Source organism: Embiotoca jacksoni, unplaced genomic scaffold (genome assembly GCF_022577435.1).
Source record: "Embiotoca jacksoni isolate LCO1_2020_lvr unplaced genomic scaffold, fEmbJac1.0.p SCAF_9, whole genome shotgun sequence".
NCBI classification, from domain to species: Eukaryota; Metazoa; Chordata; class Actinopteri; family Embiotocidae; genus Embiotoca; species Embiotoca jacksoni.
In genome coordinates this window covers 6,462,650-6,487,931 of record NW_027185447.1, presented here as the reverse complement: position 1 = coordinate 6,487,931, position 25,282 = coordinate 6,462,650, and the positions used below count along the sequence as shown (strand labels likewise).

At 41.0% G+C, this 25,282-nt stretch overlaps 2 protein-coding genes and 1 pseudogene across 2 annotated transcripts; all 3 read right to left on the bottom strand.

Moving 5' to 3' along the window:
• Position 1: 1 nt before the first annotated feature.
• On the bottom strand, positions 2 to 4,250 carry LOC138192876 (uncharacterized). The gene is made up of 7 exons (XM_069140561.1): positions 4,229 to 4,250; positions 3,792 to 4,080; positions 2,649 to 3,095; positions 1,672 to 1,921; positions 1,447 to 1,537; positions 318 to 687; positions 2 to 107 (listed from the first exon to the last, which is right to left on the bottom strand). The coding sequence occupies exons 1-4, from the start codon at positions 4,248 to 4,250 to the stop codon at positions 1,873 to 1,875; spliced, it is 807 nt and encodes a 268-aa protein (XP_068996662.1). The 3' UTR covers positions 2 to 107; positions 318 to 687; positions 1,447 to 1,537; positions 1,672 to 1,872.
• A 2,675-nt stretch (positions 4,251 to 6,925) lies between these two features.
• LOC138192872 (protein-glutamine gamma-glutamyltransferase 2-like) lies at positions 6,926 to 17,399 on the bottom strand (annotated as a pseudogene).
• A 2,252-nt stretch (positions 17,400 to 19,651) lies between these two features.
• On the bottom strand, positions 19,652 to 23,178 carry LOC138193503 (puratrophin-1-like). The gene is made up of 6 exons (XM_069141613.1): positions 23,144 to 23,178; positions 22,883 to 23,053; positions 22,353 to 22,530; positions 22,131 to 22,247; positions 20,406 to 20,689; positions 19,652 to 20,060 (listed from the first exon to the last, which is right to left on the bottom strand). The coding sequence occupies exons 1-4, from the start codon at positions 23,165 to 23,167 to the stop codon at positions 22,147 to 22,149; spliced, it is 474 nt and encodes a 157-aa protein (XP_068997714.1). The 5' UTR covers positions 23,168 to 23,178; the 3' UTR covers positions 19,652 to 20,060; positions 20,406 to 20,689; positions 22,131 to 22,146.
• Positions 23,179 to 25,282: the final 2,104 nt, after the last annotated feature.

Sequence of the window (25,282 nt, the reverse complement as noted above, 5' to 3'; positions counted from 1 at the left end):
CTGGAGGCCCTGAGGGTGTAGGTGTCCTCACTTTTCCTCCTGCGGAACCAGATCTCAAAACACAGACCGCTCACAGTAGAGTTATGGGTCATCCCAATGTCGCTGGTCTGGGAGAGAAAACACAAAGAGAGACACAGAAATGACACCGACAGATATGGTCATATGTGGTTTGGTGGCAGATCAAAATATTTGGCGCTGTGAGGTGTGACTACAACCTTTTAAACAGAATATACTAAATACATTCAAGTTAAATAAGGGTGATTATTAAGACTCCGGCAGGGAAGACGGACATAGGGCAGGCAGTTAATGTTATTTACCTACTGTGATTCAGGTATGTGTTATCTGTCATTTCAATATCTTGCATCACAGTCCCGGATGGCGTCCATGGTAAGCAAATCGTTGCCATGACGCATCTGAAATCGAGTCAAGTCTGCAGCAGCCTGGATCTCAGCCCTCTCTCTCTCCCGCTCACTGCTCGACAGATCAGGCACATAAGCAGCCGGGCCACACACTTTGTGCGCACATGCTCGAGGTGAACAGCGTATCCTGGATCACATCCTTTGGCCTGTATGAGCCGGCCAAAGCCAACATGTCCTGCAGTCGGAGGCTGTACTTGCTGATCCTCTGGATAGGCCTCAGCAGGTAGGAGGAGAGGTCCATCAGGTCGCCCAGCTCCTGCTGCTTCCTCTGTGAGGGAAAACAAAGTGGGGCTGTAAAGATGAAAAGGAAAAGTGTGGCACTCCCAGTCGGAGGACTGTGATGACTACTGCAGCTATTAGAGCGGAACACGTATCCAGTCCAACAAACAGATTCATTGAAGATGGTTCAAAGGGGAAATATTGGGACCTGGTAAAACTTATTGAACCTCAAAGACAAGTGAAGAAAGAAAAGTGTGAACTCTCAAGTTCCAGCTCAACACAGAGTAAATTACCAAGTGTCTATTATGGAAGTATGAATGAGTCAACAAGGCTCTCCACACAGACTTTGTCTGGAAAATCTCGCTCAGTACACTCCATGGTGTCATATATTGTACCTCCCTTGTACAGCAGTGTCAGTGCAGGCAGGTACAAAATGTAAACTGTGGGGATGTGAAACAGTTTGAAAAAAAAAAAAGCCGTTACTCATGTCAGGTTCAGAATGCATTCAAGTAATGAATAGCAGATCAAGAGGAGACACGATTGTCAGATAAATATGCACAGATGAGATGGTTGTTCTTTTCTTGCGTTGTCGAATTTACTTTCAGGGAGGTGCTTTGATGACTAGAACTGATTGTAATTTCATCTTAAAATTACTGTATTTTTGACACTATGACAAAATTAGAATCTGTAATGAATATTAAACTTTTGCAGTGTAATGACAAAATGAGAAAACATCAGGTTTGGTCAGGTTTACAGTGTAATTAATAATTTTCAGTTGAGAGAAAGACGAGACAAATTATAAACTGACCTTAAAAGATGTCATGGCGTCGGTGCAGGATCAGGGCGTCTGACTGAGGTTTGTTCTTGCTGTACAAAGCGTATAGGCCAAAACTCTCACTCTGCAGAAAGAGCCACACATTAAAACACAAGGAACAATATGTAATCTTGAAGAGAGTTGAAAATATTATATACAAAAAAAAATGATGTACTGCAGGACAAGTATATTGATTGCAGTCATACAGTTATTCCTCACATGTCTGAGAAAGCAGCGGGCCACCATGGCAGGCTCCCACTGGCAGGCCTCCAGCTCTGGCAGAAAGTAGTGGCTGTGGAAGTCGTAAAGCTTCTCCAGGTTGCTGAAGATGACCCCTCGCTTCCCCCTGAGGTCCTGGGGGATGTCGTGTCTGTCCATCAGGGGGAGGTAGTGGGTCAGGCTGTAGCCCAGAGAGTGGACTTACTCCCTCTCTGTGAAGACCAGCTCCTCCATGACAAGCTGCAACCTCCTGGTGACACAAACAAAACAAAGAGGTTAACTTCAAACACACACCTACAGAGTGATACTCAGCATACATCCTGTGTTATATTTGATTTTTAATCATTTATGTAGATCTGAAGAATATTTTCATATAACTTGGGACAGTTTTTGACAAAATAAAAACATTCTTCCCATCCGTTGTTCATAAATACACCTGGTCTCTGACATTTACTCATCTTATGCATCGTTATCATTCATTTTCATTAAAATTTCAGCAGATGAGAAAGAGATACACTGATTTTACTCTTTCTGCATGCATTGTCGTAAGAAACAAGCCAAGCATGGACAGATTAGAACAGGCCCCTGGGGTAAGGAAAATAAAAAGCTCTCTATTCTACAGTATGACATAACTCTTCTGCCCCTCATGAGTTTACTCGAGGCTTTCTCTAATATCGTTTGCTGTCTCCAAGATATCCCTACTTTTGACTGATCCCATCAACCTCCTGGTGAGATATATAGATGACATTGGTGGCAGGCCTGAGGGTCTGTTCTCGTAAGCTTGTACGCTAATTAAAACAATAAAATAAAATAAATAAAATAAAACAGGCAAAGGGAAGAAACAATACCTGTAGCTCTTCATTGTCAGCTTAGAGACAGAAAAGAATGCACGAGATCTCATTAAATCTCAGAGGATTAGTGAAAATGAGAGGAATATCATCAAGTATTACTTTTATCACCACATACAGTAAACTTACAGGGCATTGCTGGCACTCTCCTGTGGACTCGCCAAACTAAACGCCCCCTCATATCTCCCTCTGGGCAGGCTGGAGTGTTTGCAGCATAGAGGCTCACTACCCCCTGCAGGCCCTCGGTCGCTCATACAGGAGTTCTCTGAGCAGAAGCTCCCGTGGCGGGAGATCTGAAACTTCTGAGCCTCCTGGAGGACGCGACATGACGGCTGACCGTGATGGGAGCAAGATGACGGGGATCGAACCCGCTGGTCAGGTGGGGTGGATGATCCGGCCGCTGACGCTCCAGTTGTGCACGAGTCCTGGCTCGCTGACCTCGCTCTAATACCTCGTCCCCATGGAAACCACTGACAGCCGACAGTGTGGGACTGAGACAGAGCGGCGGCATCTCTCTCACTCCTCGCTCTGCTCATCTGCCTTCTCCTTGTTTCTCTTTCTGTTCTCCTTGATGACCTGTTCAAAAATGAAACAAAAACAACAGTACAGAGTCAAAACCCAGTGTGTGTTCCTGCAGCGGAAAGGAAGGAGATCAAGCCAGCTTTTAGAGTCCTTAACATCTTCAACCCTACTGACTCACTGCTGGATCAATCAATACAAACTTTGGTCAGACCAATTGAACTTTTTTTTAAATTCAAGTGAAGAGCCAAATGTTTCCAAAGAACCAAATATATCAGTCTAAAATAAAATGATACACTGGACATTTTCAATACGACAAGATTTCCATCTGATGAAGTTTATATTTCCTCTTGTGGTTGTAAAAAAAAAAAGGTTTTACACGCTGCCTGACACGATGGTTAAAACTTTTTATTTTCTCATAAGAGATAAATAATATTGTCAGGAGAGTGAAAATCGACCAGTCAGATTTGTTTCTTGTCAACTCAAGCTGAAGTAATGACTGAATACTGTTTTGGGAATAGTACCTACAATATGTTACAGGGCCTGGCTCGATCTGTAAGAATATACGATTAAGGGGACTATAACTAATATTAAGAAATGCAAAAATAAAATTGCAAAATCACCAAATATCAGATCATCTTCAAAAGTCTGAGTGCTACTTTCTAATAGCAATGTCTAAGAACTGAAAATTTAACCACTGAGGTTAAATACTAATTAAGTGGGATGAACAGATCAAAAAAGAAGTTGTATTACCTGTGAGGTGACTGTGGAGCAGCCTTTGACCCCTGACTAGTTCCAGCCTCACTGTAATCCTCAGGTTTGACGATGATGTTACAGCAGGCTACAGTTGTTGAATTAGGGCTGCTGCTGCTGCCTTGAAGGGGCCTTCTTTTTCCTAAATCCACCACTCCAGACACGATTCCCTCCCACTGCGGGTGCCGAGGTCCAGGGGTTGATTGTACCACCAAACTCTGGCTCCCAGGAGATGCTGTCTGGCCGTTAGTCTGCTGGTTGGCGATAAACCTCGTCCACCTGCTGTATCCTCAACTTTGAGAAGGTTGCTGCCACCTCAGAAGAGTTCCTGTCGCTCTCTGCACAGAAACTTGTTCAAATCATTGAGAGTGACCAACTCAATGTGAAGCAGGAGAAGACGGTGTATGAGGCCATCCTTCGCTGGATCGACTTCGTACCTGAGGATCGTAGAAAGTACATCGCTCTGCTTTTGTTCAAAGTAAGTGAGGCGATCAACTGTTGGGATGCAACTTACTCTTGATTTGCATCTTTTAAATCTTGCTAATAGTGTTTTCATGAATACAATACCATACAGTACAGTACAGTATTAGCTGGGCTGCAGTCACAACTCTTTCTGTAAAGTCTGCAACATTTCCAACAGGCGATTTTAAGCCAAGACAAAATACATGAGACCAGGCCACACTCAGTCCTGTTCTAGACCACGCAAGTAAAATGTATTTTTTTTGCATTTTACGCTGATAGACAGGAAATATTATGAAGTTTAATAGGCCCGAGTCTGAGAGAGTCGACAAGAATAATGAAAAAGAACTGAAGTGCTTCAGTCCTGACTACAACATACAAACATTACAGTGCACACATCTTACAAATATTTTCACACTGAACTCAGAACATTCCTGCATTTTTGACTGATATTATAATTTGAGAGTAAAAAAAAATATATATATTTTTTGTAAGGACCCTTTAAATTTGTTTATTAAGAAATTGTGACCAAAAAGAATACTGAGATTTTCAATCTAGAAAACTGAAGAAATCAGTGCAGTCTGGTGGAGAACTACAAAGGCCTATTTGCAACAACTTTTTGATATCATCTGAAAGAGATGTTTCTGCATATTCATTTCTTCTTTGCAGGCCGACGACAAAACTACTACTACTTCCACAACTCAGTCCCTCCAGGAAATCACAATCTTGCAATCGCAATAATTAATGCAAATTCAAGCAATCTCTGCTACATTTGCAGGAGCCTGCAGTTTTGCAAAATTCCCACAATTTTTGGGCAAAACATTTCCTCAACAGAAGCTCTGCTGAAAGGATTACGGCATAAAGTAGCTTTTCCAAACAAAAATAACTCCTCAGATACAGTCAATGAGGCTCTGCTCCCCCTCCTCTCACCAGCAAAACAAACTCCATGCTAGCCAAGTGGAAAAAACAGAACTACTAGAAGTGGCGGGACTTGTGGGAAATGTGGTCTTAAAGAGTCTTATCACTGGAATGATGAATCCTGTATGTGTAAAAAGTTTACGTTTTACACAACTTGAAGTTTTTACACACTTAAAGTTGGAAGAGACAGCACTTTGTTTTTGTGAATAGAGTAGTCAGATAGAGCCTTTATTTACTATATGAGTCACAGATTGTTTGCTTTTCTGAACTTTTGGCAACTTTGAGCCACATGGATTTCGAAGTTAAAAAAAATCTTATTATCAAAGGAAGTGATCACATATTATTCTTTTTGTAGCTATTAAAAAAAGTATTTTTTTTTTTCTCAAATGGCAAAGTTTTGAAGTCCCACATTTTTACTGCAAAAAAGACCCACAAATTACATTGCAATTTATGAGAAAATACGCTGTAAAATCAAGCATTTTAGAATTCTGCTGAATCCTGGAGGGACTGTCTACTACTAATGCCAATATGATATTTGTAATGAGCTGAAACCTGCTGGTAACACCAGTCGAGTCTGAGTATTGCTCAAGCTACATTTTAGAAAATGTAATTCCAACGTATGTCCTCGTGTCTCTGTGCAGGTCAGGCTGGCTTTGATGGTCCCAGAATACGTAATAGACAACGTGACCCACAACGAAGTGGTTAAGGCGTGTGCAGAGTGTCAAATGATTTTCGTCAAGACCTTGGAGGCCATGAATGACCTCAGAAAAAAATTGGTTTTCTGAGTCCATAATCTGCAACTTTTTGACCCGCCCACGCCTGCCCACTGCCATCCTGTCTGCTGTTGGAGGCTGGAGTGAGGGCAGCCCCACCAATACCATCGAGGCTTATGACGTCCGTGCTGACCGCTGGGTCAATGTCATCAACACTGATAAAACTCCTCGGGCCTATCAAGGTGTTGCTTTCCTCAACGGATCAGTTTATTGTGTCGGTGGCTTTGACGGTGTTGTGCAGTTCAGCACTGTGCACAGGTTTAACCTGGACGCACACACCTGGCAGGAGGTGGCATCAATGCATTCAAGACGCTGCTATGTCAGTGTAACTGTGATGGATGGGCACATTTATGCCATAGGAGGCTATGATGGACATAATCGACTTGCAACGGCCGAGCGCTATCAGCCTACGACCGACCAGTGGACTTTAATTGCGTCCATGCAAGACCAGAGGAGTGACGCCAGCTGCACAACCCTCCATGGCAAGGTGTGTGGGGCTTTCCCCAAAGAAAAATATTAACCGAATAAACCTAAACAGACTATCATCACCGTGAAACATTTCGGCTTCAAAAGCAAAAAATAGTTTTCTTAAGCCCAACCTAGAATTAACGCCTGCAACCAGTCAAGTTGTAGTGAACATCCATGTCCATCTAGACTGATTTAATATATTAAATGAAGAAGCGGAAACAGAAATGCAAAGCACCGTCATGCATTCAGTATTCAGCAACACATTGTACAGCATTGCCTTGTTAATGTACTCGTTTTTTCACCAAAACGTGTGACTTCTAGAAAATACAAATATCTGTGATTATCAGATATTAAGCGTTAAATATGTGTCTTTGATGAAAGTAACACAAAATGACTTACATCCTCTCTCCTTCATTCCCTCCAGGTGTACATTTGTGGTGGCTTCAATGGAAGTGAATGTCTGTCAACGGCTGAATGTTACAACCCAGAGACCAACCAGTGGACACTGATCGCCGACATGGACAGCAGGCGCAGTGGAATTGGAGTCATCGTCTACGCAGACCGAGTCTTTGCAGTAAGCACATGAAGCTCTGCTGAAACTGAACTAACACAGAAACACTGTGAGACACAGAGGCATGAAAAGGAAGTCTTAACAGAGGTTTCAAAGCTTTTCCATTGAAGTCAGTAACATACTAGTTAGTAAATAACATTCATATTTTAGTTGACAGATCAAAAATTGATGACCAACGACTTTAATAACTGAGTAATCTTTTAAGCAAACATTACTAAAATTATTAATTTCCAGCTGCTCAGATGGGAAGTTTGGCTTCTTTTCTTTGTTTTTTTTTATTACAGTAAACTGAACATCTTTGAAGTGTTGATCAGATCAATCAAGAAATCTGTATTTGTCCACTTGTGCTTTGGGGAAATTGTAATGGGCATACTCATTTCTAATATTTGCAGGAAATGTCATTAGTCAACAGTTTTCTTTTACATTTTAACTGAAGATACAAAAAAAAAAATCCCCCCAGAAAAATCTAAAAGAGCAGCATCATCTCCATGATGAACTTTTTCTCATGTAGGTTGGTGGCTTCGATGGAACCGCCCGTCTGCACACTGCTGAGGCCTACAACCCTCAAACCAACACCTGGAACGCTGTGCCCTCCATGCTGCACCACCGCAGCAACTTCGGCATCGCACTAATCGATGACTGCCTGTTTGTTGCCGGGGGCTTCAACGGCATCACCACCACCCTTGACGTCGAGTGCTACGACGCCGAAACCTCCGAGTGGTCTGGTCCCCGTAACATGGAGATCTCTCGCAGTGCGCTGAGCTGCTGCAGTTTACGGACTAAACAACATGGCTGACTACGCTGCCCCTCGTTACTCCCAGCAATTCTCCGGTGAGGAGGAAGATGAAGTGGAGTGATGAAGATATAGTTGACTATTGCCCGCTTCTGTAAATAAATGCCTTTTTTGAATCATTGTAAAATTGTGCTATTGTACTTGAGTGATTACACTGGTTTTCAGCTTGACATCTTGTCAGGTTTGTTATAAAATCGTGTTCAAGAACCCATGACCTTTGACCTCCCTATCGAAGCTGAAAGAAGAACCTGAAGAATCATAATGTCACAACAAGAGATGACGTACAGACCAGCAGAAAAAGTGACACTTTATAATACTTGACAAAATCACAAATCTCCATGACGGTGTGTTTTAAATGTGTTTTATGCAACACAAACATAAAGACATGAAGTCGTCTAATCCACTAAACTCAATAATAAGGTCAGCACTAAACAAAGAATGATGTAAGCAATAGATTATGAAACTGGGCATCGTGTGGCCTCGGGATCAAAGATGTTGACCACAATAATGGAGTCTCAACAGGAACGTTCATGTCACGTCACCACATCCCATCTCTCCCCCCTCTTTTCCTGTCTGTTGTCTGCACACTATCTACCAAATACAAGTGAACCTAAAAATACTAAGAAATGATAAACAAAGTGATAAACAAGGAACTTTGACTTAACTACAATGATGAAGTAGAAGAGGAAACCCACTGACTTCAACTGCAGATACTGTCAGCCAGTAAAGCAACGCCCTGATGAACTCCTGACGTCAGACAACTCTTCAGAGAAAAGAGACTTGGAGGACTGAAGTAAAGCTTCACTGTCTCTCTCTCTCTCTTTTCCTGACTATTGTGATGCTATCGTTATTTTCAATTTGAGCTCAAGGTTAGTGCCTATGCACTGGAACATTTCAACTGAATGAAGATCCAGTAACCGACCAAGTAATGGGTCTAAAAGAGAAACTGGAGGGTTATTGAAAGGTAAAAACAAAGATTTCCATTGAAATCTTGTGTGCAGGTTATTGCAATCGGTCAGTACATGCAAGAAAATCATCAAACATCTTGCAACTGAAGGAATTGTGGATTAAATGTGGTCATTAATATCATCAAACTGATGTCAGAGACGGGTGAAGAAATTATACAAAATGCCTACAAAGATTTGTTTCTACTGAAGTAAGGCATTGTTTAAAAGAGGATCCAATATGTGCTTCTCCAAATATGTCAAGAATTTCCATGGTATCTTTCCTCAAGTTTGCCCATCTAGCACAGGTGCACATATACGAGTATAATAAGAGGATACAAATAATAAGTGGATTAAAAAAACATAAAGCCTCAGGCCTCTATGTTAGCAGCAGCTCTGAATGCCACTGTAATTCAATTAAACTGAAATCTGTTGGTGCAATGAGACTCTGTCCTGGCTCATTCTCCTCTCACAACAACACTAATGAAGCCCTTGATGTTCTTCAGTTTGTCGCTATCAAAGTTCACCAGGAGCACGTTGGAGCCAGAACTGCTGGGAATGAACTCAAAACGGGCCTTGGCTTCTTGTGCGGCGCCCACGGCTCCAATCCTGCAGGAATCATACAAAGAGCAACATCAGCCAAACTGTTTTATCTCTGTTCGTAAGTACACAGCACAGGCAGAAAGCTGATATTTGTTTTTAAGATATTCTCACTGTAACTGGGTAACAGAACAGCAGCTTATATTGAGAGCTGAAACTAACATTTCATTTATAACAGAACTAGGCATCCCAGTGTGACAGCTGCAGGGAAACGTTTAGAGGGGTTTTGGGTGAGGTTTGTTTGGCCTTGACTCAAAAGCTACATCAAATTTGATTACAGTACAGATATCTTCTTGTCCATTAAACAGAAGATAAACTGGAATGGGTGACAAGAGTAAAATGGCTCAGTAGAAAACAGTAGGAAAGTATAGAAATCTACGTAACAGTTACTGCTGCATAACACATACTTTGCTGTTATGGGTTTGCCGTCAGTGAGGTTGTTCCCCTCTATGGTGAAGCTGCAGTCCTGCAGCGGTTCTGGTAAAGGGTTCAACAGGGTCAGCTGTACCGTCACAGGCTGGTTCACTGTGGCCTCTCCCTCCAGCTGCAGAGAAAGGTTTAGGAAAACAGGTTTCATAAAGTAAGAGTTAATATAGAAACGCAAATGTTTAAAAGTATCATGATAAACCTCTACAATTTAATTACAACTCACCAAATAAAAAAAGAAAACAGTGGAAACTTTTCAAACACTTTACTTTTCTGTACATGTGGATACCCGAGTCAAAGTTCAAGGTTCAGTATAGATATTCAAGAAGGAGGCTCGAGAGGGTGAACACCCAAGATTAGTGTCAACAATTCAGTATCTGACCAAAGATGAAATATAGTCAAAATCTGCTCTTCTGTTCACGAGTTACGATGTTAAATAATGGACAGAAAAGATTTTCTCCAGAACATTATCATGTCACAGAGAAGTTGACCTAAGTTGACGTACGTTCGCATAGAATAAGACGTTGCAAAAACATAATGCCCCTGGACATGGCTGCCTTGTGAAAAACAGTTTATTAATGTACTTCATGCTTAAATTTATGTGCACTGATTTCTTGCTACTCAAGTTCAGTTTCGTCCAGGAATGTCAAAACATCATTTACTCACTCAGATATATTCTCCTGAAATGTGACATGTTTTCTGGTTTCTTTCACTGTCCCTCCATCCTTACCTTGATCTCTATTTCTGGCTGATCAAGCACGAGGGTCTTCCTAGCATGGTGGAAAACGTCCAACCGCTTGTCGTAGGCCATGGCTAAGAGACGGATCATCCTGTCAGAGGTGATCGCTGCTCCATAACTGTCATACTCCAGTTTGATGGACAGGCGCCTTTCTGAAAACACACATTTTATGCTTTAAGATATCATTAAGACAATGTCCAATTGAGAAATTGTTTTGACAGATAAATACCTTGTTTCAAAGTGGTACCTCAAATTTTGGGACATTTCCTAACAATTGGTTAATGTTTTTTGGTGAGTTCATTAAATTCACAGCTCACACTGACATCAGAGCTAACCTTCTCCAGGCGGCACCTCCACTTCAATTGAAGCAAATCCGCAGCGGGCTCCTCGTCTGCCGTTGTAGCCGACCGCTGTGGCGAAGAAGCGAAACTTGCAGTCCCTTGCATCCATGCAGTCGTTGGTGAGGATAGCGAACACCTCGAAGTTTGAGCCCACGATCATGTTGTCGGAGAGCTTGATCTTAAATGAGAATCATGAGGGGATTTTTGTTTAGGACATTCATGGTCTCTCTGAAGTTCAAATATCGATTTGTGTCCTTTTCTGTGATTTTTGCAGTGGTGTAATGTCACAAAGTAATAATACTTGGTTACAGTACCTAAGTATGTTTTTTTGGAGTATCTGAACTTGACTGGAATTTTTATTTTTCTGTCAACTTTCACTTTTACTAAACAAAATATATATTTGTACTCCAATACATTTGAGCTACTTCATTACTACAAAATACAATTGGAGGGAATTTGATAGCTCGATAATACAGACTGCCACAAACAGCTCTGGTGAATCAGTGGTTGGAGCTTGAGAGCTCCATCATCAAGTGCTCTCAAAGACCTGCTTAAGTTTCTACATTGTATTTCCACTCAAGCCAAGGCATGTCTGATGCAAGCAAGTCGCAACAACATCATAATATCTGAACAAGATTAATCTTAATTTTCACTTGTAGCCACAGTGGCCCCGGATACAGTGTCGCTTTAACACTTGTTTTTTTAAGTTTTTTTATTACAGCATTTACTTTTACTTCTAAAACTTAAGTACATTTAATAACACAAATTTCCTTTTAATATTTAAGTTAAGTAAACATCAGATACTTTAAGACTTTAACTCAAGTCATTTTCTAACAGGTGACATTATCTTTTACCAAAGTTATTTTCTGGTAAGATATCTGTACTTTTACTCAAGCATGGCTTTCAGGTACTTTAAACACCACTGGATTTTTGTTTATAGATATACTAGATACATATATATTTACAGTATTTGCTCTCCCCCTGGTACAACTAAATATGTATGAACAGTAAAAACCTTGAGATGGAGTCCTGGCTCTTCTCCCCTCTTCCGTAGCTTGTTGTGGTGCTGGGCCTTCTCATAGACACGCCTCTCGTCCTGGGAGCCTGGAAACCATCAGGATTAAAAACAAGAAATATTTTAAACAAGATTTGACAGAGCAAACAGGTTTTTTTTTTCATCTGCACATAGTTTCAGGAAAACAAAGCCCTAAATCTTTAAACTGAGGAACTTGGTTATGTGTCTGTATTCGTGCAATGTGAGATGTAACATGGATGTTTACAACAGAAGTAGCATAGTTATATGCACATCCCATGTGCTGTAGGTGAAAGGCCAGAGAAATACCAATACACTGATTCAAAATCACAAATTATTTTAAATAAACAGCGTTATAATCAAAATGAAGATCCAGCTCGTATATTTTTAGATATGTTTGAATAAGTCTGTGGTTTGGAGTCGAGTATGTCTGTGCACCTGTGACTGCAGTACCTTCTGCATACTTGTACTGGTGTGTGATGTCGTCTCTCAGATTTGAGCCCACAGCCTTGGTGCTGATAAAACGTCCAACATCGCTGGTTGATCCACGGGAAAAGACAAACTCTCCGTTTGACTGGCGCACCTTGTCCACGACATCTGCATTAACCTGACCACAGACACAAAATTTCATCAAATAATACTGAATATAAAGACAGCCACCAGGCACTGTACAGTTTGAAAACAGGCGCTTAATTCTGAACAAGCGGTTAATACAACAACAGCAGAAAAATACATTTTTATACACATACCTCTAACGAGGACTGTGTTCACAGTTGTGCTTTTCGACAATACATTTCAATAACAGATTTCAGCAAAGACTCACCTCAGCAAAAACAAATTGGGCATCATATTTCCTGGTCAGCTCGCCTTCCTTGACCGCCTTCAGGGAAGCTGGTCCACAGCAGAAAACACCTGATAGCATCATACATCCACAAAATAGCCCTTTTTAGAAGGTTGTTTTTGCTGAGTGGATATTAATACAAAATGGAGAGCAGCCAAAAAAATCCAGAAAGAGAAAAGTCACCATGTGACATGTTCCCAAAAGACTTTATAGGCACAAAACAAAACACAGCAAGAAAACAAAATAACAAAAACCACATTGAAATATCAATCAATGTTAAAAAAGTAACAACCTGGCTAATAGCAGCGTGATTATAAACCTAAAGCACTAACTATCAGCAACATTTAGAAACAAAAAATGTAACAGCATTTTGTATGTGGGCCCTCCAAAGGGGTCAGATTATTTGTGTTATGTGTAATTTGTTCAAATAAAACTGAAAAGCTTTAAAGAAGAGAACAATCTCCATGTGAACATGTCGAACACAATATGCTGTCACAAGTTTGATGTCAGCCTGAACCAGACCTCAAAGCTGTGACTGTCACAAGTCGAAACTAACCACCATGGTCAAATTTGGTGCCCTCACACGCAAACCCTTATAACAGCTCTTTAAGGCAGTTTTGATGTGTGCTTTTTTATTCTAATCAGGTCTTTGTCTTCACCTTCACTTGTCACCTGTGGGGTTGGGTCACTGGTTTGCCACCCATCAAACCGCTGCCCCAAGTCTGGACGAGTCATCCAGCTATCCACCCAAACATGGAAGTTCCTGGAAAAAAATGTTAATATAGAAACTATAACATGACCCTTTTGATTAAAACTGTGAAATAATCAATGTTGTATTCTCTGACATGGGATTAATGAAAGATGACGTGATAATAAAAAAAAGATGTAATGAAAGAGACTAACAACTCACCATATTGAGTCTTTATGAGTAATTGTTTCACCATCTTCATCAAACAGTCTTTCTATCACCAGGTCAGCGTGGCCATCGTGAGCAGATTCAAAGTTAGTCACCGCTCGACACGGGATGCCCAGAGCACGGGACACTGAAGGAGGACGCACAGTCACACTACATCACACCAGCTTTATAAAGCAAACGTTTGAGACCGTGTCGGTCATCAGAGATAAACAATGAAGGGCAAACAGGAACAAAGCCATGAGATTAGATTCTAAATTTAGGATTTTGATTAAAAAGCTGTGATTGTTGGCAGCAGAGGGCAGCTTGACAATGTAACTGGAATGAAGCAGTAAGTTATAATGAAGGTCAATTATACAGTGTTGTATGGTGCGGTAGTTAAAGAAATTGTTTCTAAAATGCCTCAAGATAGGTGATAGCCTGTTGGCTAATTTTATTTTTGTTAAATAGAATTTAACAAACAAATTCTCTTGTTGTTTTTCTGTTAAAATTGTTAAGATCACATTAAGACATGTGAATGTTATATTTCTAAAACAAAATAACCAAATCTCAAAAGCTTAAAACACAGGAAAATTGAATAAGTGGGTGAATTGATACATAAATGAATGATTAAAAAAAACAAATGAAATGACCATATAAACTGTCCACTGTGCTCCAACCTGTGCATCCAACAGCAGCATAGACCCAACACTGGCCATAGCGGACGGGACCACTTTGTGCCCACTGACGCAGAATGTCCCCGCTGCCGAGCCACTGTCCTGGATTAACCCCACCAGTATAATCTTCCCACTCTCCTACCACCACGCCCCAGTCATCCTCACTGTTGATCTGTGGCCGGAGGCAGAGAGCAGAGAGAAAGCACTGAGAAGAAGAGGAGCATAAGTGAACATTGCAGAGAAATGAGCGGACATCAAAGTTTTAATTAAAATTAAATTGAACTAAATATTTTCATAATAATTTCACATTCTGTCAATGAGGGACATTTACTATTTAATTTATTTATTTTAAATTAGTATGTACAAAATGTGCTTGTTTATTTGCTTTTCTTCACAAGATGTTCAAGGTAACACTCCCTTAAATGCTGAGATCTTTATTTTATCTTTTTACCCTGATTGTTTTTTCAAAGGGGCAGGACATTAAAAAGGAGGACAGTGTTGGATTTAAAAAAAAATGTGAACAACGAAAGTTTTGTCAAATTAAAAGATACAGATCAGCGCTAACTGATTAAAGCATATAGGGTTGAAAAGGTAAATATAAACCATTATGACACGTTTGTAATGCTGGCTTTGAAAGTGCACTCTCAACACTCTATACCATATAACCCAAATATAGTGCATGATCTTTTCATGGTTATCAAATTGTCTGGAAATATCCCTGATTTCTTGTACAATGACAGCAACTGAAGACACCCAGTAAAAATAGCTCTGGATTTCTCTTCACTATTTTGCCATGCAGCAGCAGAAATAACATGCCGACAGACCATCATTTATTTGTTAGTTATTACAATGCTCTCTGCCGCTTGTTTGGAGTGAGCATGCAGGCTGGCTTTCTTTTATGCTGCTTTGTATCACAAAGGTTTCTGGGGGAGAAGCGAGAGTTTGAAAAGAAGGACAAAGGTTGGCCCGCACAACGATAAAACACAGTGAATACTAAAGAGCAGACAGAGTTTTCTGATGCACCACGGTAATCTTAAACTAAAAGCATCCTCGGGCTCTCCCTCCTTCCTATAGTGAACAAAAGCAGACCTACCATGGCACTCAGCACTCTGGTCACATAGACAGGATTTCCCCGGGCAGAGCAGTCCTTATCAGCATCAGAGAAATATTTTGGGTTGTTATCCAGAATCTTCAGACAGATATCCAAAATTCCTTCTTCAAACTGCAAATAGAAGAGAAAACTACTTTATTATACCAATGTTATTCATAAAATATTATGTTTGATAACCGTTTATAAAGAAACAGTCTTTCTTATTGAAGGATTTGTCGACATTTTTATGTTTTACTTAAACTTGTAATGTTTGACACTGACAGCGTATGACCTACTGCCTACCTGTCCAAAGTTCCAGGGAAACCCATAGATTCTCATATATGTTCCTTGGTAGAGGAGCCCATACTGTGCCAAAACAAACTCCTGCCTCCTCATCTCATCGTTCATGTAAACAGCATCTCCTGTTAGTCAGAAAAAACATTCAGACCATCCTACAGCAATAGCACATACAGTAAATGTCTCACGTTTGCATCATTTGGAAGAGAGGGCTGTGGTAGATAGGTGTTTAGAAGTTTGGTTTAGTGGTAAATTACATAAAGACAAGAAAGGAAATATAATTTTCAGGTTTGACTGACAGAGCAGTTTAACCTAAAACATGTATAACTCATTGAGGTCACTTTCAAGACAATAGTCTGTACTCACTGGGGCACCAAGCATTGAAAAGCAGGATGAACTGTCCTAAACTGGTTTTCTGGCCCTTCTGGTCCACACTCAGGGAATAGAGCCCGATGGGGGCGTCAGGAGAGGAATTGAGGGACACAGTTAGTGTGTTTTCAGATGGATCATTAGCAGCAGATGCACTCCACTCAGTCTCTGAAGTAGAGTCATGTAGACAGAATAAAACCTTGGTGTCTGATTCTTCTCTGGGTAATGGACCTGGAGACACAGAAATGGACATAAACTGTGATTCTAAATCCAGATGAGAGACTCAAATATTTCAGCCAGGTTTAACCTTGTATTAAAGAAAGAAATAGGCCTACATTTTTTTTAATCTACAAGTGATGCTCTAAAATAGTCTGAGCAAATATGTCACAGACTATTCCTGAGACCACAACCCAACCCGGCAGAGCCTGAGATTCACAACGTTTGAATGAATAAACTCAATATGGACAGAGAAGAATGTATTAATATGGGAGGAGGTCAGGGAGGCGGGGGAGATTGGCATCGGATCTGTGGCGGCTGGTTGCAGAGCAATGTGGAGTTCACGGAGCAGGTAGGATGAATGAAGGCTGGCACGGTTATAAAGCCCACTAATTGGGACGGACTGGAGCCTTTGAATGATTAGATGTGAAAGGGGCTAAAGACAGACTCCACGCCCGCCTGAATTACAGAGAAACTCCATATTCTTGAGAAAACAACAACTGCTAATGCATAAACACAGTGTCTCAATAATTATTTGTCTCACACATATACAAAATAAAAAAACACTGATGTGTACCAGTTTCAACGATGAGAGTGAAGCTGGATTGGCCCGGTTTGAAGTTTGTGTTGCTGCCTGGTGTCAGGTGTATAATGATATTGAAGGGCTGTCCCCTTCTGATAACCAGACGCTTCCCTCCATACAGCTGTGTGTGATGGCTGCTGTGGTTGCTGCTAATGTCCAGATCACAGCGCTCAATGCCCAACACTGTGCATAGATACAAAGACAAAAAAACAACTTGTCACATCAGTAGAAAAAACATTTGCACCAATGTGGACTAACTTCATAACCCGATGACTCTATTAAAAGTTGAGTAACACTGAATCTGCAGCGGAGAATGTCCTGCTGATGATTTCTTGTGATTTATCATCTGTGAGGAAACTTTGAGCTGCAGATCAATGTCCCAGATCTGAGATATCTCATGTCATCCACCAGAATGGTGCTCATCACATTTCACTCATGGCTCTCAATCTGACACTCAAAGTAGACTTTGAAGAAACACCAAGAGAAACTGTATGTTCACTTATAAAGATTACACTTCATAAACAAGTTAACACCTGTACTACAATTTGAAACAAACAGTTTTCCTTACCTTCACTCATATCTGCAGTGAACTTCGTGTCCCTCGACTTCTGTGTGGAGAGCGACTTTAGCTGCAGCTTTATTGGTTAATGTCCCTGCAGTGTAACAGCCCTTGAGAGATATTTGTAGCATGTGAAACCTGATCAGGACACCCCCATGTGTCTGGTCCTCACATCACTAATTCTATTATAAGACAGGCAGGGGAGACACACTTACAACACTCGTTAGGGCCCGAGCACCGATGGTGTGAAAGCTCTCATGTTATTCAAGGAATTATTTTTATTTTTCTGGTTCCTTATTATTATTCTCCTCCAAGTGATTTGCCTTTTTGGAGGCTTTATCATATTCAAAACCTCATCAAAGTGCATACACACATGTCTCCCGGGGAAAATGTCGTCCTCTGGTGGAGTCGCGAGTGGGCGTGGCCAAATGGCTCGAGAGCGCCACCTAGAGATGCCCCGGCGGCCACATTTACCTAAATTCATGAAATCCGGTGGACATGTGTATCACACCTCGACGCACAAAAAAGTTATATTGCACCATTACGTCAACTCGACAGGAAGTCCACCATTTTAAATTTAGTCGCCATTTTGAGCGATTGTTCGACGTTGTTCTTTAACGAACTTGTCCTCGGGGTTTGGTCACACCGACTTGAATATATTTCTATGAACAGTTAACATGTTTGGGATTAAATCTTATCAAAAGAATTCGTTTTCGTCGATATGTGCGGCCATGTTGAGGGCCTCGCCATGAAACTCTAAGTTTCTTTAGATCGTGTACATGGACCTACCTTCTCCAAACATCACAGGTATGATAATGGTCGAGCCCCAAAGACTCTGTGTGGTAATATTCGCTCAGAGTCATAGCGCCCCCTGGTGGACACTGGAAATGACACTTTTCATACTTTCACGTTCTCCGTCGAGCTGGTTGATCACATGAACGTAAAGTCGGGTCACAATAACCTGAACATGTAGTTGATGATATGTTGAGACATTCCTTCGACTTTGTCAATGGGCGTCGCCGTGACGCTGCGGCAAAGTTGGAGGTCTCGCCGTAACACAGGAAGTTGATGTTTAAGGTCAAAGGCTGCTTGAAACCTCACGAAACGTGTGACATACATCCGGCGTGGTGAGACGACACATCTGATGTGTTTGGCGAGTGGGCGTGGCCAAACGGCTCAAAGGAGCATGAAACCCTCTGGACTGAAGTGGTCTATCCCAGATACAGATGCTGGTCCTGTGTGTTGGCTTCTGATTTTTATGACGGTAATAAATAAAATCTTCTCTTCTTTGATCCCTGCATATCAATAATTGTACAAAATGTATAGGACAGAAGATCACACAAAATGTATTTTAAATGTATCCCTTGACCACATACGTCACTCTGTGTTGATGTAGAAACACACAGACTCATGACTGAATGTAAATGAAGAGCCTGTTTTTAACAGTTAAATAACAGTATAGTTTATAAACATGTAACGTGTATTGAGTGACAGTTTATCAATCATATAAAAACACATGCCTTAGAAAAAAACTGGTTATTTTTTAGGACTGTTTCGGGGAATTTTTTTGAATGTGTTGCAGCACATTAAGTAACACTCATTCCTTTTCTGAGCTGCATATTGTCAGGACATTCAAATAAAAGATGTTTTTAAGGCCTATAACAGCTGATGCCGAGTTCAAAAGAATTTCTTTTGGGAGATATGAAAATGTTTTCTCGGGGTAAAAGGACTAAGAAACACATTGTGGACAAATGTTGTGTGTGACTGACCCATTCATGATCACCCATGTAGCAGTATCTTCCTGTCTTGCATGGGTCAGTCACGTGATCAAGATAACCACATATGGATGACCGAGGTGTGATACAGACACACCAAAATCCCCCTAACCAGACCCAGAGACCAGACGAGGCAACACCAAATATTTGTTTTACTCAGACGATCCGTCCATCTGCAGGGCGACAGGAGATTCTGCAACAATATTCAAAGCCCAATTTATTCTTATTGCAGGGGCCATTGCTAACAATGATGATTATCATCATCACTTTCTTTATATCTTCACAAATCAGAATTAAAAACAGCATTAAACAAAAGACAAACATTTTAATTCACAATGAAAACAAATAAAACGGTTGATTAATTAATGAATTGGCTTAAAATATTCAAAACAATAATAAAACCGAGAAACCTAATACAGACACATACTAGACACATATTAATGCTGGAAGAATGCACGCTTGTTATTAGGACAAAAATTGGATTCAGTGTCTTTCCCGTGGACACTTTGACATGTGGACGTGAGCCACAGCCGCATCAATACAGGCACGAACACGCATGTAAACCTCTTCAGACCTTTCCTTCTACTATCATTAAACAACATGAGAGAGAGACCATCTTCTTCAGCTCATACAGTAATTCAGCAGGTTGCTTTATTTAACCTTCACCTGCGTCTGAGCAGTAGCCAGATGTGGAGGTTTGGGGGCGACACCTGGCTTCTTTCTGTTCACTGCCGGTGAGCCGTTTCTCCTCAGGCTGGGGGTCCGACAAATCGGTGGATGGGCCTTTGAACTCTGGGACACAAAGGAGGAGTCCTCCACCACCTCTCCACTGATGGCAGACAGGCAGCTGCGCTCTGAGCTGCTGAAGAGATTCAAGCAGTCCCCAGATGACTCAGAGCTGTCGACTAAAGCAGAAACATAACAAGTGTAATTGACACCAAAACTGATACAAGTTCATTTTACATTATGATGCACACATGAAAAGAAACGTGAGGACAAAATGTTCATCACCTTGATATGGTACATGTTGGTTGAAATGCTTTCTAGTTTGTTTGACACTGTGTCATCAGATGGCACCAAACAAAAACAAAAATATACCCTATTCCTTTAGGCTGATCATCATATAAACACTCAATTTGATCTGATTTCTCTGACTGAATTCAAATGTTCATTAAGTGTCTGAAGTGCTTTAAAGTCAACAGCAAACAGATCCGTAAAAAACAGTTAACAAAAACATAAAATAAACGTACTCAGAGGATGGTGGGTTTTCCACTGTTCACAGTTCCCATGAAGATGATGCTGATGAAGATGATGGTTGTCGAGTTCATTTTCCGTCCCAGCTTCGGGAGAGGAGCAGACGCCCGGATGGGTGTCCACTCCCTGTGACTGGTTCCCGGGGTAACCTGCCGGGGGCAGTGAGCCACGGCCAGATGAGGAAGACGAATGGCTGATGGTGGTGGAGGCGGTGCTGCCGGAGCCAATGGACTGTGGTCGGGATAATCTAAACCCCTGTGTGGACAACATGCCACAGGGACTGAAGACACACATACATAGATGTCATCAGTGAGAAAATAATAGGCCGAGTCAGTGAGCACTGAGGGCTGTTGCAGTTATTTCACAAACACATTTTAGTTTTGTTAAATTTAGCCACTTTGTTAGCTGGATTTTGTTTAGATAACAAAAACAACAAAATCTAGTTGCATTAATAGCTGCAGCAAATTCAATGGCAATCAAGCCAATGTTCAGCCATGACAAACGGTGGTGTACAGCCAACCACTCATCCTACTTTAACATCCCTAGAGCCACACTGCAACGTCATTTACAAACTAGTAATTCAATTAACTAGTAAAGTAAAAACTCATTATTCATCAGAGAAAATTCAAAAGTTGGTCAAAAGAAAATCTGAAGGACACTCAGTCATGTTTTTTTTTTAAATAAGTGGTTTAAATCATTTGGTTAAACTTGTCTTTGATGTTGTTATTCTGCCCTGATTAAGCCTGTTACAAAGCTGTATCAAGCCATGCTAATGGCTTAAACTATTCATTTGAAAAACATGAAATGTTATTTTTTTACTGACAAAATATATATGCCACAAAGAAGGAAAATAATACTGTAAGTAAACCCTGAATGCTCATGTGAGGTCCTGGTTTACTGGGACACACACTAGTATCTGTGGATTTGATGTGTTATGAACAGGTTTCCCACTCAAAGTCAAATGTCAAATTCCCTGACTTTTACTCATTAAAAAGTTGAATTTCCATCAACAATAATGAATGGTAAAACAGTACGCATTTGGTTTGATCACAAAAAAAAAAGAATCCAGCTGCATTGTTTTACCAACAGCCATTTGCAACCTTTACTTACTCATTCACAGGTATTATCAGTATAAAATGTTATTTTTTTTAAACTTCTTAAACAATTAACTGATCAAAATTCTTCTTCTTAAATGGGAACATAATGAATGAATTTCCTGGTACTGTACCCGCCTGCACTGTAGGTGTGGCTCCAAAAGGCTCTCTCCAATATTTTCAACAGTATTTTCACAAACTTTACATCTGGCTTTTCTGTCTTAACATCCAAACTTTGAAGTCTTCTGCCAAAGCTCTTGAAATTTACATTTTCCTGGCATGTTTGCCTTCATCAGTAGCGACAAGAAAAAAAACCTTTGAGTGACTGTTGATAAGCAGAAAGGGGATAAAAGCACTGAGGAAACAAGCGACATTACAACTGTATATTATATAGAGAAATACTTCATGGAAATGAGAAATAAAATTGAAATCTGCAACAAACATAATTCCATGATATTCCATGACTTGGCTCAAAAAATGATCGAATCTGCAGACTTTCCATGCCTGAAATAGACTTTATGTAACCCCCTGATATTCCACAAATTACATGAACAGTGGAAACCCTGCATAAATGACATGGGACTGAATTTAGTTTTAAGTTAAAGTGTTGTGTGTTCAGCTGCTTACTTCTCCCAGGCAGGACTCAGCTGATGGCTCGGTCACAAATTGCAGCATCACTTGGTTGAATATCCATGAAAGGTTTGCGGCCCATTCCCATGAACACCCTCTCCTGCATCCGCAGCTCTGCAGCATAAAGTATATTCACAATATGTTTTTGAACCTGTAAAGCTATCTGTAAACTGTTCTCCATGTAAGTGCTAAATAAAAACAGTATGTTGTTGTTACTACCTCTACTGTGAGTGGCCTGATCCCACAGTATGCTCTCCAGGTCAGTGGTCCAGGCTTTCTTCACCTCCACGCTGGAGGCCCTGAGGGTGTAGGTGTCCTCACTTTTCCTCCTGCGGAACCAGATCTCAAAACACAGACCGCTCACAGTAGAGTTATGGGTCATCCCAATGTCGCTGGTCTGGGAGAGAAAACACAAAGAGAGACACAGAAATGACACCGACAGATATGGTCATATGTGGTTTGGTGGCAGATCAAAATATTTGGCGCTGTGAGGTGTGACTACAACCTTTTAAACAGAATATACTAAATACATTCAAGTTAAATAAGGGTGATTATTAAGACTCCGGCAGGGAAGACGGACATAGGGCAGGCAGTTATGGTCATATGTGGTTTGGTGGCAGATCAAAATATTTGGCGCTGTGAGGTGTGACTACAACCTTTTAAACAGAATATACTAAATACATTCAAGTTAAATAAGGGTGATTATTAAGACTCCGGCAGCCTTTGTATAAAGAAGCACGAGCGCAGACCTTGAATGACTGCTTGTAGACGTAAACATCATTTCCAACAGCTGTTCTCTTGGTCTTGCCGAAGAGAATCAGATCCTCAAAGAGGAAGATGCGGCGGACACGTTTCTTCTTCTTAAAAAAAACTGTGAATTCGTCCTGGCGGACCAGCTGGCCCTGCTCTTTTAAATTCACCTGACAGGGAAGACGGACATAGCGCAGGCGGTTAATGTTATTTACCTACTGTGATTCAGGTATGTGTTATCTGTCATTTCAATATCTTACATCACAGTCCTGGATGGCGTCCATGGTAAGCAAATCGTTGCCATGACGCATCTGAAATCAAGTCAAGTCTGCAGCAGCCTGGATCTCAACCCTCTCTCTCTCCCGCTCACTGCTCGACAGATCAGGCACGTAAGCAGCTGGGCCACACACACTTTGTGCACACACGCTCGAGGTGAACAGCGTATCCTGGATCACATCCTTTGGCCTGTATGAGCCGGCCAAAGCCAACATGTCCTGCAGTCGGAGGCTGTACTTGCTGATCCTCTGGATAGGCCTCAGCAGGTAGGAGGAGAGGTCCATCAGGTCGCCCAGCTCCTGCTGCTTCTTCTGTGAGGGAAAACAAAGTGGGGCTGTAAAGATGAAAAGGAAAAGTGTGGCACTCCCAGTCGGAGGACTGTGATGACTACTGCAGCTATTAGAGCGGAACACGTATCCAGTCCAACAAACAGATTCATTGAAGATGGTTCAAAGGGGAAATATTGGGACCTGGTAAAACTTATTGAACCTTAAAGACAAGTGAAGAAAGAAAAGTGTGAACTCTCAAGTTCCTGCTCAACACAGAGTAAATTACCAAGTGTCTATTATGGAAGTATGAATGAGTCAACAAGGCTCTCCACACAGACTTTGTCTGGAAAATCTCGCTCAGTACACTCCATGGTGTCATATATTGTACCTCCCTTGTACAGCAGTGTCAGTGCAGGCAGGTACAAAATGTAAACTGTGGGGATGTGAAACAGTTTGAAAAAAAAAAAAGCCGTTACTCATGTCGGGTTCAGAATACATTCAAGTAATGAATAGCAGATCAAGAGGAGACACGATTGTCAGATAAATATGCACAGATGAGATGGTTGTTCTTTTCTTGCGTTGTCGAATTTACTTTCAGGGAGGTGCTTTGATGACTAGAACTGATTGTAATTTCATCTTAAAATTACTGTATTTTTGACACTATGACAAAATTAGAACCTGTAATGAATATTAAACTTTTGCAGTGTAATGACAAAATGAGAAAACATCAGGTTTGGTCAGTACAGTGTAATTAATAAGTTTCAGTTGAGAGAAAGACGAGACAAATTATAAACTGACCTTAAAAGATGTCATGGCGTCGGTGCAGGATCAGGGCGTCTGACTGAGGTTTGTTCTTGCTGTACAAAGCATATAGGCCAAAACTCTCACTCTGCAGAAAGAGCCACACATTAAAACACAAGGAACAATATGTAATCTTGAAGAGTTGAAAATATTATATGCAAAAAAAAAAACGATGTACTGCAGGACAAGTATATTGATTGCAGTCATACAGTTATTCCTCACATGTCTGAGAAAGCAACGGGCCACCATGGCAGGCTCCCACTGGCAGGCCTCCAGCTCTGGCAGAAAGTAGTGGCTGTGGAAGTCGTAAAGCTTCTCCAGGTTGCCGAAGATGACCCCTCGCTTCCCCCTGAGGTCCTGGGGGATGTCATGTCTGTCCATCAGGGGGAGGTAGTGGGTCAGTATGTAGCCCAGAGAGTGGACATACTCCCTCTCTGTGAAGACCAGCTCCTCCATGACAAGCTGCAACCTCCTGGTGACACAAACAAAACAAAGAGGTTAACTTCAAACACACGCCTACAGAATGATACTCAGCATTCATCCTGTGTTATATTTGATTTTTAATCATTTATGTAGATCTGTGTAAGATCTTTGTCCTTCAGAACAAGCATGTGGTGAAAGAATATTTTCATATAACTTGGGACAGTTTTTGACAAAATAAAAACATTCTTCCCATCTGTTGTTCATAAATACACTTGGTCTCTGATATTTACTCATCTTATACATCGTTATCATTCATTTTCTTTCAAATTTCAGCAGATAAGAAAGAGATACACTGATTTTACTCTTTCTGCATGCATTGTCGTAAGAAACAAGCCAAGCATGGACAGATTAGAACAGGCCCCTGGGGTAAGGAAAATAAAAAGCTCTCTATTCTACAGTAGGACATAACTCTTCTGCCCCTCATGAGTTTACTCGAGGCTTTCTCTAATATCGTTTGCTGTCTCCAAGATATCCCTACTTTTGACTGATCCCATCAACCTCCTGGTGAGATATATAGATGACATTGGTGGCAGGCCTAATATATCAGTCTAAAATAAAATGATACACTGG

Excerpts from the sequence above, each read along its gene's own strand:
- LOC138192876 (XM_069140561.1), bottom strand. The coding sequence starts at position 4,250 with ATGTACTTTCTACGATCCTCAG. Across the intron at positions 4,081-4,228 it reads GTACTTTCTACGATCCTCAG|GATACAGCAGGTGGACGAGG; the intron begins GTACGAAGTCGA and ends CTCAAAGTTGAG. Across the intron at positions 1,922-2,648 it reads GAGAGTGCCAGCAATGCCCT|GAGGTTGCAGCTTGTCATGG; the intron begins GTAAGTTTACTG and ends TTGTGTCACCAG.
- LOC138193503 (XM_069141613.1), bottom strand. The coding sequence starts at position 23,167 with ATGGACGCCATCCAGGACTGTGAT. Across the intron at positions 22,531-22,882 it reads TCTACAAGCAGTCATTCAAG|ACCAGCGACATTGGGATGAC; the intron begins GTCTGCGCTCGT and ends TTTCTCTCCCAG. Across the intron at positions 22,248-22,352 it reads TCAGGCCACTCACAGTAGAG|AGCTGCGGATGCAGGAGAGG; the intron begins GTAGTAACAACA and ends TTTATGCTGCAG.